This window comes from Tursiops truncatus, chromosome 10 (assembly GCF_011762595.2).
Source record: "Tursiops truncatus isolate mTurTru1 chromosome 10, mTurTru1.mat.Y, whole genome shotgun sequence".
NCBI lineage: Eukaryota > Metazoa > Chordata > Mammalia > Artiodactyla > Delphinidae > Tursiops > Tursiops truncatus.
Genome location: NC_047043.1, coordinates 31,804,870 through 31,818,654, shown reverse-complemented (window position 1 = coordinate 31,818,654; position 13,785 = coordinate 31,804,870). Strand labels below are relative to the sequence as shown.

General features: G+C 42.7%; 1 protein-coding gene across 6 annotated transcripts in view; it reads left to right on the top strand.

The window, feature by feature from the left end:
* Positions 1–13,481, top strand: part of BICRAL (BICRA like chromatin remodeling complex associated protein) — a 103,460-nt gene extending 89,979 nt beyond the window's left edge. For 5 of the 6 annotated variants that reach the window (XM_033864233.2, XM_033864235.2, XM_073810703.1 and 2 more), the window contains 6 exons: positions 695–795; positions 1,859–1,920; positions 3,428–3,573; positions 4,666–4,760; positions 7,478–7,580; positions 9,650–13,481. In XM_033864233.2, the coding sequence (XP_033720124.1) occupies positions 695–795; positions 1,859–1,920; positions 3,428–3,573; positions 4,666–4,760; positions 7,478–7,580; positions 9,650–10,437 (1,295 nt within the window). In that variant the 3' untranslated portion in view covers positions 10,438–13,481. The remainder of the gene's footprint in view (positions 1–694; positions 796–1,858; positions 1,921–3,427; positions 3,574–4,665; positions 4,761–7,477; positions 7,581–9,649) is intronic. The other variant, XR_004528424.2, reaches the window with a different exon arrangement.
* Positions 13,482–13,785: the final 304 nt, after the last annotated feature.

Here is a 13,785-nt window from a genome sequence, read left to right as displayed (position 1 = left end):
AATAATGTACCATGTTGCATCTGTAGTATCTTATATACTAACGAGGAAAAGAAAAGCACTTCTGTTTAAATTACAACACATTAAATTATGTGAAAAAAATGTGCTGCTTAGAAACAATGAAACCTAGTATCATACGGCACATGCGACTCTGTGACTATCCTGTATTTGTATATTTAGAATCTCCCCCCCACACTCCCCCACCCCAGCCAAAAATAAAAAATACGGTGGGCCGTGTCTTCCATTTCTTCTAAAGCTTTGAACACCCGCACTGCTCAATAAGTACTAGAAAAGATGACGGCATGAACACTCCTAGCCAGTCCTCTATTTGGGCCTCCCTTTCTTAAGTTGTGAGTATTCGGGGGTTCTGTAATACTGACAGATCACTGCTTTGAGGCCTATTCCTTAGACCTTAGATAATTTGAAACTGTAGCATTGACAGCTTTTATTTATTACCATTTATTTATGTGTTTATTTCTATTTATTACCTAAATAAGCTTTAATAATCCTTACCTCTGTCTTTAGAGCTTTGGTAGATAAGTGTACTTCCTGCTCTCCTTCCTCACAGCCAGCACCCATGATAAACAAATCCCTTTCAGAATGTTCAGTAATCTGTGTACATTGGACTCTAGGGGTTACACAAGGGGCCTGATTTACTGTTTCTGTTGAACGTCGTCTCATGTGTTCATTCTAATAGGACAGGATTCTGGAAGCAAAGCTATACCGGTGTCCTTAGGAACCACACAACCACAGCAGGAAAAAGTCGTTGGATCATCTCCTGGCCAGCCAGTTGTGCAGGTAGAAAACAGTTTGCACAGCTTCTTCTCAATGTTCAGCACGACTGACAGAAAATGTGGTCGCGTCGCCTTCTGTTTGCTAGTGGCTGTCTGGCATCACCTGCACAGTCAGCCTTGTCACCCTGTGTGCCCACAAAAGTGCTCACTGAAGACCTTCCCCGAGAGCCATGCCTTGTAATGTTAATGTTTATAGGATGAATGTGTCTGTTCTATTTCTCACATGTTTACAGTTCTTTCACTTCCTCATGAATTAATAGTATACCAGCAGCCAACACATCATAGGCACTCAAAAAATGTCGTTTACTGTTGAATGATAATGATTATTATCCTATCAAAAGTGAATCTGTTCCTCTTAGTTATACTAGAGATTTTTTTTTTCCTGCAGGAGTGTATGAAGTAGTCAGTCCCTATGGTCTTTTAACCCATACTTGTCTGAAAAAGAAGAAAAAAAATTTTTGTTTTCAGTTTTCTAAGGCCTTAGTCTCTTCTCCATCAAACTTATAATAGCTTAATGAAATCTGTGGTAGTCTGGGCCTGCCTGGAATACTCAGTGAAGGATCTGGTTCAGTTCTCAGGTTCTGATGTAAGGCGTATTTGTTCCTTACCGTGATCCAAGAAATGCCCTCTGCTAGGTCACACACCTGGACTGTATGTGACAGGAGCTCAGACGTGTTTGCTCCCTTATTTACCACTGAGAGGATGAATTAAGGACCGTCTACTGAATTTTCAGATGTTTATGGAGTTGTTACTTAAAATATATTTCTTCAAAAATATAATGAAGCTTTGTAGAGGGAGTTGGGAAATCAGGCTTTAGGGTACAGCTAAGTCCTTCCAAGGAGCTGATAGTACAGCTTTCTATAATCTTGACACAGTGCAACTTCGCTACATGGGTCTGTGGATTTCTTTGTTTCATTTTTCAACACTGGCAAATTATAGCAAATGCTACATTTAGAGTCTGCTCTTGATAAGGATTTGAAAATATTGGAAACATAGTGACCCTTATGTATAACTGTATTTTGCTTATTCTACAAAAGGGAATAATAAGAGGTGTGTTTTGTCTTTAGGTGGACAGTCATTCGGGAGGACAAAAGAGGCCTGCTGCAAAACAGCTAACTAAAGGAGCTTTGTGAGTTACCTTCGGAAATGACCCATTTTGAACATTTTTCTAGGTTCCTAACCTTCAACAAATATACAACAACAGTCAGGTTATGATACTACATATTTTTTAAAGTATACTTTGGAAATCTTTCCCTATAGTTTATTTCTGTTAGGAGGTATCTATATCTATATCTATATCTATCTCAAATGTAGTTTGAGCCTACCGTTCACCCTTTTGTTCTTAAGGAGAATAGTTCTTTGTCTTTTTAGCAACCACATACCCTTTGATTGGCCTGAGGGTCTCTGAGGAGAAGCAAGGTTTAATGAAGTCCTATGTCCAACCAAGCCGCGCAGTTGGTACTCACACTGCTGAAGTGAACTGCCTTTCTTTCAGTCCTTCTAGTGAGTTCCTTCTTGCCACAGGATCAGCTGACAAGACTGTTGCCTTGTGGGATCTGAGAAATCCGAAACTTAAGTTGCATTCCTTTGAATCACATAAGGATGAAATATTCCAGGTTCAGTGGTCGCCTCACAATGAGACCATTTTGGCTTGCAGTTATACTGATCACAGGCTGAATGTCTGGGATTTAAGTAAAATTGGAGAGGAACAATCCCAGGACGATGCAGAAGATGGGCCAGCAGAGCTGTTGTTTATTCATGGTGGTCACACTGCCAAGCTATCTGATTTCTCCTGAAATCCCAGTGAACCTTGGATGATTTGTTCTGTATCAGAAGACAATATCATGCAAGCTTGTCCAGTGGCAGAGAACATGGATGATGGTGAAGACCCTGAAGGGAGCGTGGATCCAGAAGGACAGGGATCCTAGGAGATGTCTGCACTTCTTGTGATTTTAGGCTCCCCTTTTCTTCCTCTCAGCCCTGAGATTGATTTAACACTGGTTTTGAGACACAGACTTTGTTTGGTTATTCGTCTATAATAAGTTCTATCAATGATGTTTATTAGTCCAAAAAATAAAAAAAAATAAACTTCTATGTTCAGAACAGAAATATTACCATAAGCTTAGCTGGCCAGTGGTCAGGCATTGCCAAGGTCTGTGTGAGCGCCCACACTTGAATGGCTGGGGGGAACACCATGCTTTTGAGGCCAGGGTCATAGTTTGAGTCCCCTGTGTTGATGGTTAGACTAAACTCTAAACCCACCATGATGTATGAAGTATAAAACTGAGGGGAGGGCTTCCCTGGTGGCGCAGCGGTTGAGAGTCCTCCTGCCGATGCAGGGGACACGGGTTCGTGCCCCGGTCTGGGAAGATCCCACATGCCGCGGAGCAGCTGGGCTCATGAGCCATGGCCACTGAGCCTGCGCGTCCGGAGCCTGTGTTCTGCAACGAGAGAGGCCACAACAGTGAGAGGCCCGCGTACCGCAAAAAAACCAAAAAAACTGAGGGGAAAAAAGACCTGCTATACTCTGGATAATAACATTCCTGTGTCTCTCATTGTCTTTGCATGCAAATAACCATCGTGATTAGATTTCTTCACATGACTCAACACTGCCATTGGTGATTTCTCTTTAACAGCATTCTCCAGCAGTTACAGAGGGACCAAACCCACACAGTGACACCTGATAAAAGTCAGTTCCGATCACTCAGTGACGCAGTGCAAAGGCTGCTCTCCTACCATGTGTGCCAGGGCTCCATGCCCACGGAGGAAGACCTGAAGAAAGGTAAGCAGGCTGGACCCCCAGAGTGCCACCTTGACACCAGACACCCTCCTAGGGACGCCCTCCCGGGGACTCACCCCACAGGAGAACCAGAGCCTCATCACCCCCAGATGGTAGCCAGGTTACTGTTTTTCATTGCAGACCTACCTTCTTCCCAATTTACTTGATTTCCCAGTCCACGTTGAGGGTTGTGACTTATTTTTCTCAGCATTCTTTGGAGGGATACCCAGATGTCCGAATATTTTATGGACGCATTTGAGGGCAGTGAATCCAGAGCACTGTGTGGACGCTGGCTGCAGACAGGACGGCCCTGGACGAGGTGCTGTGCACGGTGATTCAAGCACAGTCCTTGCGTTTAGATAGAATGCATACGTACCCTGAGCTGCTGCTATCACTTTTATGAATTAGATAGATCCTGTAGCTCCCAAAAGGCATTCTTTGAGGTTCCAAAGTGAGTCCAGAGCAGGGTCTCTGAGGGGAGTGCAGCAGTCAATCCACTGTGAGCTTCCCTGGGAGGACCAGGGAAGAGTGTCCACATCCAGCATTAAACAGAGATGTGGAGGTTCTGAGAAGAGTGAAGTGGAAAACGTGAGACCTTTGGAGACAGAGAGACAAAGGACAGAGCCACAGGACCATGACCTGCGAGATGCCACGGACGAGTTGGTGTCGTTACGTGAAACTGGTCTGCCCAGCCCGGACAGTAGGACTTCATTGTCTCAGCGGTTTCAGTCTTTCATGCTGTTGGAAGGAAGTGGAGGCTTAGGTCACCTACTAGTAGATCATTCTCTGTTCATTGACATGTGCTGCTGGTCTGTGTTAACGTGGTTTTCTTTTATAAATGATCTTAATTAAAGGCATTATGTTTTTAGTTTCCTGATTAGAGTGAAAATAAGCTAGTATTAAAATGAGTTTCTGTGATCACATTCCAGTGAATAGTGAGGGACAGGAGTGCAGAAGGATGATGTTTAACCAAGGGAGAACTAAACTAAGAAGAGAAAATGGAGGAATAATTCATTTCAGTCCTAAGGAAAAAAGGACCTAGTGAGTGATTTGCACTCTCTTACTTTTTTTTTCTCTCTCTCTCTCTTTTTAAAGTTGACAATGAATTTGAAACAGTTGCCACTCAGCTCCTAAAAAGGACCCAAGCTATGCTTAACAAGTACAGATGCCTGCTCCTGGAAGATGCCATGGTAAAGTTCCACTACCAAGCATGTTTGTTTCTTAAACTCCACAGGTCACAGCTACTAATTCAGAGAGAAACACTTCAAGAAATTACATTTTCCCAATATAGTTTAAAAGGCACAGATACTTAAAGTTGTAGAAAAACTTACCTTTGACTGAATCTTCTACTAACAGCAGCTATATCTGCTATGCTTTCCATGGTTGATCGCACTGAGTCAGTGCTATTGTTTTCCTGGTTCCAAATGAGGAACTAGGGCTTTCGTTACGTAATTTGCCCAACATCATACAGCCAGTAAGTTTGCAGTGTAATTAGCAGAGCTAGAATACAGACCAGGACCACCTGACCCCCATCCGCACTCCGATGCTGTCCACTGCCTCTCACCAACCAGAAGACGTGGGAGAGGACCAGCAACACTTCTGCTGAATATTGTTCAGAATAATATCTGAAAAGATGAGGTGGTGACAGGTGTTAAAATTAGTTTTGTCTTGGGAATTCCCTGGCTGTCCAGTGGTTAGGACTCTGTGCTCTCACTGCCGAGGACTCGGGTTTTCACCCCGGTCTGGGAGCTAAGGTCCTGCAAGCCACGTGGTGCAGCCAAAAAAAAAAAAAAGTTAGTTTTGTCTTGTTTTCAATTGAGAGATCACTAGCATGTCATAAAAATCATGCTTAACAGGGAGATCAGCTTGATGCTTTGTGACCACCTAGAGGGGTGGGACAGGGAGGGTGGGAGGGAGGCTCAAGAGGGAGGGGTTATGGGGACGTATGTATACATATAGCTCATTCGCTTCGTAGTACAGCAGAAACTAACACAACAAGCAATTATACTCCAATAAATGTAAAATAAAAAAATAAATATGAATCTTTTGTCATATATTACAATAATAATTTCCCCCCCCAAAAAATCACGCTTAATTTTAAAACGTACAACCTGATGGATTTTAGTATATTCACAAGGCTGTGCAAGCAGCACCACTCGTTAATTCCAGAGCATTTTCAGCACCCCAGATAGACACGAAAATTAGTTGTTGTTTTTCCCTTTGGCCGCACCGCATGGCTTGCAGGATCTTAGTTCCCCGACCAGGGATTGAACCCCAGCCCACAGCAGTGAAAGCGCTGAGTCCTAACCACTGGACCGCTGAGGAACTCCCCTAAAATTAATTTTAAAACACCAGATAATTAGAGAAAGGAGTAAGGTATCTCAGAAAATGATGGAAAGACCAAACCTATCTGAGATTTTAGAAGCAGTTCTAAAATCATACAGACTTTAATAAATTGGTCTCTTACCAGTGGCTTTTAATTTGAGATCAGCTTTGAAAATGTACCTTGAGAGATTAGCTGAACTACATTATACACGTACGCAATATAGTATAAATATGTATGTGTGTGTGTTTGTGTTTAACTAAAGCGTATATATTTACAGGCATACCTCAGAAACATTGGGGGTTCAGTTCTAGACCACTCAATAAAGTGAATATCGCAATAAATCAATTCACATGAACTTTTTCATTTTCTGGTGCAAATAAAAGTTATGTTTACACTATACTGCAGTCTATTAAGTGTGCAGTAGCGTTGTGTCTAAAACAACAATGTGCATAGCTTAATTTTAAAATACTTTATTGCTAAAAAATGCTAACCATCATCTGAGCCTCCAGTGAGATGTAGTCTTTTTGCTGGTGGAGGGTTTGAAATATTGGGAGAATTACCAAAACGTGACACAGAGACATGAAGTGAGCAAATGTTGTTGGAAAAGTGGTGCCAATAGACTTTCTCGATGCAGGGTTGCTACAGCCTTCAATTTGTAAAAAAAAAATGCAATACCTGCAAAGCGCAGTGAAATGAGATATGCCTATACTTACGTATATTAAAACTGTGCCACCAAAGTCTGAAATAGTTGTTCTTATATTGACAGTCATTTCTGAAACTAAACTCTGAGATATCAAAAAGACTAACTCTATCATTTGTGAGAAAAGGACCATTTGGACAGACTTGGACAAATGGACTAATTACTTGGACAAATTATATCTGCCATGAATTTTTATGTTAAATAAGACCCAGAAATATAATTTAAGATTTGATTCTGTACAGCAAAAAATAATTCTAAGGAAAGCCTTAATACAAAACATAATTATAGGGAATTCCCTGGAGGTCCAATGGTTAGGACTCTTGTGCTTTCACTGCTGAGGACACGGGTTCAGTCCCTGGCTGGGGAACTAAGATCCCACAAGCCATGCAGCATGGCCAAAACACAACACAATTATAGCATAGCAGAATATAAAGTAAAAGGTTATCCTAATGAAAAGATTTCCCACATATTAAGCAGAGGAGGAAATAAGAAAAGTACAGAACAGTGTGTATAGTTGCTGCCATTTGTGTGCAAAAATAAAGAACGAAGAACGTAAATTTGTGTGTGTGCATAAACTATCTCTGGAAGAGTTTATTAAACTGCTTGGCACGAGGGTTCCTGCAGGGAGGGCCCTGGGTGGGTGAGGAAGGCAGTGCACAGGGGAGGCGAAGAAGGAAGACTGACTTTCCACATCCCCTTTAGTACCTTCTGAAGTTTGTACCAATGTGGTAAATTACCTTTCCCCAAAAAACACGATTCAAAAAAGTATGTCAAGGATAAACATATTCTCCTTTCTGATTGCTTCCTTTGTCCCCAAAACACAGCGAGCTGTTTGCACTTGTTAAAGGGCATCTGAAATGACTAGGCTCTCTCATTTTCAGCGGATCAATCCCTCCGCTGAGATGGTGATGATCGACAGAATGTTCAACCAGGAGGAAAGAGCTTCTCTGTCCCGGGACAAGCGTCTGGCACTTGTAGACCCCGGTAAGAAACGCCAGAGTAAAAGCAGAGGAGAGCTACCGCCAGGGTTCAGGGACTATGGCTTTGCGGAGACTGTCTGAAGTGACCTTGGAGTTTGAAACCTGAAGGTAGATCCTGAATTCTGGGGAGAAAAAAATCCAGAGTTGAGAGCAGGATATGAATACTCTGAAAAGATTGTTCTGCAAAATCCAAACTGGAATTTTACATTCAGTTAAGTGATTCTTCTTCCCCATTGTAAACTCAGACTTATCAATCTTTCCCTAGTTTTTGAGAACTAAAGTAAGTCAGAAGCCTTCCCGGAAGCAACTAAACCTCAGCAAATGATTGAGTTTTCTCACTATGTGCAATGCATTGTTGGGGGGGAATCAGTGAAACATGGTCCCTGCCCACAGGCTCTAGTAGATTGTAGTGCTCCTTGTTGGTACTCTTCCCGCACCCCATCAGCTTCCTGCTATTTGCATCTGTGCTAGATTCAACCCACATTCTGCCGTTTATAAATGAATTCTCTGTACTTCTTTCTAGCGTCTAAAATTTCTTAAATCGAATAACATAACAATTTGTGGAATATCAATTTTTACCCAGACTTTTACCATCCTAGAAAAGGAATGTTTTTATTTCTCCAAGTTTTCTTCCAGTTATGGTTCCCATTTGCATACATCACTTATAATATAATTATAATCATATGTCATGTGCTAGATGTGATTTTGTTATTCTAATTTTCTTCCATTTAACACATCTGAAGTTTTTATCCTGTTGCTATAGTCTTCAAAATAATATTTAATAAATTTTTAATATACTAATTCAATAATTTGGCTAATCCATTCCCCTCCTATTGGAATATTATTTTCCTCTGGCTTTACTTCTATTTTTCTAACATCTTTTCTGATACTTAAATATTAAGGTTCAGCCTTGTGTTTGATGTGGCTTAAGAAATTTTCAAAGAGAATACATGATCCTTATACTCAGTGTAAAGGGAGAGTCCTAAGGAATTGCTGTATACCTAGGAGAATCCTCAAATCTTTCCAAAAAACAAGAGAATAATGTGAGATATATTTCTGCCCCTCTTTCTTAGAACGTGAAATCCCCTATTGCCACTGGGTGAATTGGGCTTTGGGGATAAACCCTCCTCTTTTGTCACAGCCCCTCAGGCCTGGTGTCACGTGGGCAGGGGCATGCTCCGTCCTCCTCTGTATTGTACGTGCACAGTGTTTGTTGGGTGGAATCGCCTTTTTTGATTTCAAGGCTGTATCCCCGAGATCTCATATTTGGGGATTTAGTGAACAAATCCACGTTTGTGGCTTTATAGGTACCACCAAAGCTCTATTTCACTTTCATTACTTCCAGAGTGAACACTTTCTTTGCCCTTGCATAACAGCAACCTGCTTCCCTCCCTCCGTACCCCCCACCCGCTAAATCCTCACTAACACTTCTCTCGCCATCCTTGGCTCTTCAAGCCTGGCACAGGTCAGCACTCACCCTCAGACCCGGTTCCTCCATACCCCACCGCCCTTCCAAGCAGATGCCATTTAAGGTGCATGTTGATCGTTCGTTTTGTGTTCCTGGCAAAGTGCCACCAGTTATGCCAGGTCCCCTGCCACGCGTTTAGAGGGACTGAAGTGCGATCACCCACAGACAAGTAGTTGTGTCCTCCCCGGCCCCCCGCCAGAGCCTCTGTTCAGGGCCTTCTGCTCCAAGGAAGAAACGAGGCTGATACTAACATCTGATTGCTGTTTTCAGACTGTTTCAAAGCAGTCGTTAATAAAAAACTGATCCAAAACTACAGTGAGAGACCAAGACAAAGTGGAGCTTTTTGCCCATTGGGTTTTCCCATTTGTCATCCAGCAGCTCCTTTTTCAAAGAGGTTTAAGCTCCTCTGGAAGCTGCAGCCCCGCAGCCTCAGTTCCTTTTCAAGGACGCCCCTCAAGTACTGTGCTTCTGCACATTCCTGGCCATGAACAGCTGACTCGGTGTGGTGGGGTAGGGTGGGGTGGGTTTGCACCTGACCCACTGAGGGGCCACTGTCTAGTCCTGTCTCATTCTTTCATTAACGTTCTTTTTGTTCCCATTTCCAGAGGGCTTTCAGGCTGATTTCTGTTGTTCCTTCAAACTCGATAAAGCTGCTCATGAGACGCAGTTTGGCAGGAGTGACCAGCACGGCAGTAAAACAGCCAGTTCCGTGCATCTGACGGCCAAGGCCCAGAGCAGAGACAGAGCCAAAGCAGGCGCGGCAGAACCCACGAATCATGACCAGTTTCATCTAGTGCCTAATCACATCGTGGTCTCCGCAGAAGGAAACATTGCTAAAAAAACCGAATGCCTCGGCAGAGCACTGAAATTTGACAAAATGGGCTCAGTTCAGTACCGGAGTGCGTCTGAAGAGAAAACCAGCCGGAAGGACTCCGTGAAAGGCAGTGAGTGCTCTCCCGGCCCTGAAGGGCACCGGAAGAACTCGTCCAGACCAGATCACGGTCCTGAGAGCAAACTCTCAAGCCTCCTAGTAGATTCGCACCTGGAGATGACGTGTAATAGCTCCTTCCAGGACAAGACTCTGCGGAATTCTCCAAAGAATGAAGTTTTACACACAGACATCATGAAAGGGTCAGCCGAGCCCCAGCCTGATCTCCAGCTCACTAAGAGTTTAGAAACAACGTTTAAGAACATCTTGGAACTCAAAAAGGCGGGGCGGCAGCCCCAGAGTGACCCCACGGTTAGCGGCTCTGTTGAGTTAGATTTCCCCAACTTTTCTCCAATGGCTTCGCAGGAAAACTGCCTGGAAAAGTTCATCCCGGACCACAGTGAAGGCATTGTAGAAACTGACTCCATTTTAGAAGCAGCTGTAAATAGTATCCTAGAGTGTTAATAGCCGCAGTCCTCCCCCACCTGCCCCTGAGACCCTGCCCCGGACAAGTTACATTCTTTCCTGGCAAAAGCAATGGAAATGGTCTCCTGTCTCCAGCCTGCTTGATCTTTCATCACAGCTTATTCTTTCTAATCTCAATCCCATTCTTTGTTTAAGAGCAATACTCGTCGTGGTTACAGGGAGATCCTTCAGTAAAACTGATCCTTGTTAGAAAGCAGTCTGATGGGCCCTACACATTTCAAGTGTTTTGAAAGTGCTTATAGTCATTTTTTTGTTTGTTTTTATCTGTTTTATTTTTTTTAAACACTGTAACTCAATGAGATCACAGTACACTAGGCCCTGGGTAAAATTCTGACAATCATAAGTCATTTGAAAAGAACAGACTTATTAAAGAAAATCAAACAGGACTGATAGAAGATACCTTTTAAAGAAATCCCACTGCATCTCCAAATTTTGGCTTTGGGGGGGGTCTTGGGGTGTCATGGGCCGGGAGACCACATGGCTCTCCCCTTGGCCGCCTCCGAGCAGTTAGTCCTGGCTGCTCTGCCAGGACCCACGGCCCTGGCGTGAGCACCTGTAGCGCACAAGCAGGGCTTCCTGTTCATCGTTCAAGTGCTTTTCTGATGCTCCCGGAGCAAAACCTCACCTCTTCAGCATATCCACGTTGAGTTTCATCTAGGGAATACTTTGTTTTGAGTTGCGACAGCACGACTTGCGATAATCTCACCAGGCGAAATAAAAGAAAATGGAAACCAGTTAAGTGGCACAGTGTACAGGGGAGGCCGGGATAGAGCCATGAGGATTATAATATGTATATATGTAAAAGCATATATATGTTAACTATTGAGAAAAAACAAGGGTTTTGCGTTCTATAATTGGATCTAGGCAGCATACAATGTATGTTTTTGTTGGTTGCTGGGTTTTGTTGCATTTAACCTCTCTTTGCACCCCTCCCACAACAAATAGGCAAGCGTCAAAAGTATTTTCATTTGAAAACTATGTTGTAATTTTTCAGTTTAAACGTTAAGGGGACTTTGGCCTTGTTTCTGCTTCTTGTTGTCTGAGAACAGTAGTCACCCCTGGCAGCAATCATTACCAAAACACAGACAAACCAAAGGTAACCAGCCAGCCCACCACTGAGAGGAAAGATCTGAGACCCAGGATTCCCACTTGAGAGCCAAAGGACATTCCCTGCCATAGTTTGTGTTTGGCCCACGTTCATGTTCGTGAACGTGATTTATTGCTTTATTTATTTATATTTCTTTTCAGGGAGCTTTCCCCAGTTTCCTTTCTTGTATACCTGCCCCAGGTCATCCCGTTTCTGTTGACACTTTCATTCTCAATGTCATTGTAACCATCAGTATCTCCTAGCATTGGGAAAGCTACATATGGTATTTTGTATGTACCCTCTTACATACCTGTGTGCGTGCGTGTGTCTGGGCTGTTCAGATCCAGAGGTCATTTTGGCGACAGTGTGTACACGCTCACCCTCCCTGTTATGTGCACGGGCTCTCATTTATTCTGTCCATCTCTCTGGCTTTAGAGGCGCAACCCACGCTGCGCCACTCTAACATGTTGCCAAGATCCGCTTCTGGCCATCCCCAGAATGGGGATGACCCCCCTGTCGTCATGTTGGGCATTTCTCTTCCAGGTTGGCCTGCAATGGAAAGGAAGGCTTCTGATTACTAGAAAACACAGTAACAGAAGACCTAGACTCTCCCTGCTCCTTAGTCCCCCAAACAAAGAAACCCTGTGAGACAGCCAGTCTTCACAAAAGCAAAATACCTTCTCCCCACTCCCACCCCTGAGCCAATAGAAATTGGAAAATCTGGGCCATTTTACGGTGACCATGTTTTCCTTATTTGTGCCAATGTCCAAGTTGCAGATTTCCCCTTCTTCCTGTATTGTAACATATTAGAAAGATAAGTTGGTATTGCCAGTTGGAACTTTCTGTTTGGGTAGCCCTGGGGTAACACCCTGCCCTGAACCCCATGATTTCATAGGCTCTTCTCTTAGGGCTCATGCTCCCCTAATTCCTAGCAAGACTTAAAGATGGTCCCTCCTGATCAAATTCTTCTCATTGTGGAAATTTATACCTAGAAGCCTTCACGGAGGCTACTAATGAGTTACTAATTACTGAATCAGTGGAATGCTTAAGAGACAAGATAAGCTCCATGTACGTTTGTCACCTCTCTTTCTTCCCTACCCTGCCCTGCTACCCCAGTCCCAACTTTTCGATATACCATCTTAAAGGGTTTTTTAAGCCTTGACACTTGTCTAGAAAACGGAGAGCCTAATTTACCAAAATGAAACTTGTAAATTTTTGTGTCCTTGTATGTAAGTTTACTTTTTATGGAGGAAAGATTCTAGATAATGACAAATGACGATTATGAAATGTATTTTACTCCTGTGATTAGGTCATAACTCGCATGTCGAGGCCCCTCTGGTGGAGGGTGAGAGCTCAGCCTCGGATGGCCAACATTCAGTTGTTCAGATTCATTAGTCAAAGTTAAGTTTTAGAGCTACTCATACTCAGTAACAAAAATCATTTTCTTTTCTTTTTTTTTTTTTTTCTGTTGTGGAAAAGTGTGAATTTGTTATTAAGCATTTGATTTTCTGTGTCCTTAAGTACTGCCTAAAGATAAAGCAAATTTTAAACTGGCAATTACGAAAAAGAACTATTTTAGCGCTGAAGAATTTAGCAGACTTTGTTAGATTAGGGAGGCCTTACAGACTGACTTGACTTAAAGAGGACGCGTCACTCACTGTCAGTGTGGTGTGGGCTTTATTTGCTTAAATACCTTCATTTGTATAGTATGTCTCACTTGAAATTGCTTTGTATACATTTTGTAAAAATATTTATAAAATGTTTTGTAAAAAAAAAGTATAACAAATTGCAGTTTATTTTGTTATGTTGGATAAATACTGTTAAAAGAAACCAGTCAGTAACTATATTGTTAATCCATGGTTAGGAAATGTTTAGTTGGAGATTACAAAATGAAACAACCATTGCAATACAGCCAAAGATTTGGGAAAATGTGCAACTGTGATTGTCTTGATTTTGCAAAGAGGAATGGCTGCTTTTCCCAGAAGAAAAGGGTAAGTAAGTGTCCAGTGGGAGTTCTGTTATTAAATACCATTACCAAAGAATGCCCCTGCCAGTGAGGGGGTAGGATTTTAACTGATCAGCCTTTCTAAATTACAAGTTAAACAAAATTGGTCAAGGAGAAAGTTTAGTCATGAACATCTCCGCCCTCCCTCCCTGCTCCCCCTCACATGGGCCCTTAACTGAGGAAGGAAAAATGAGGTCATTTAAAAGTTAGATAAATGTGCCTCAATCTGCAGGAA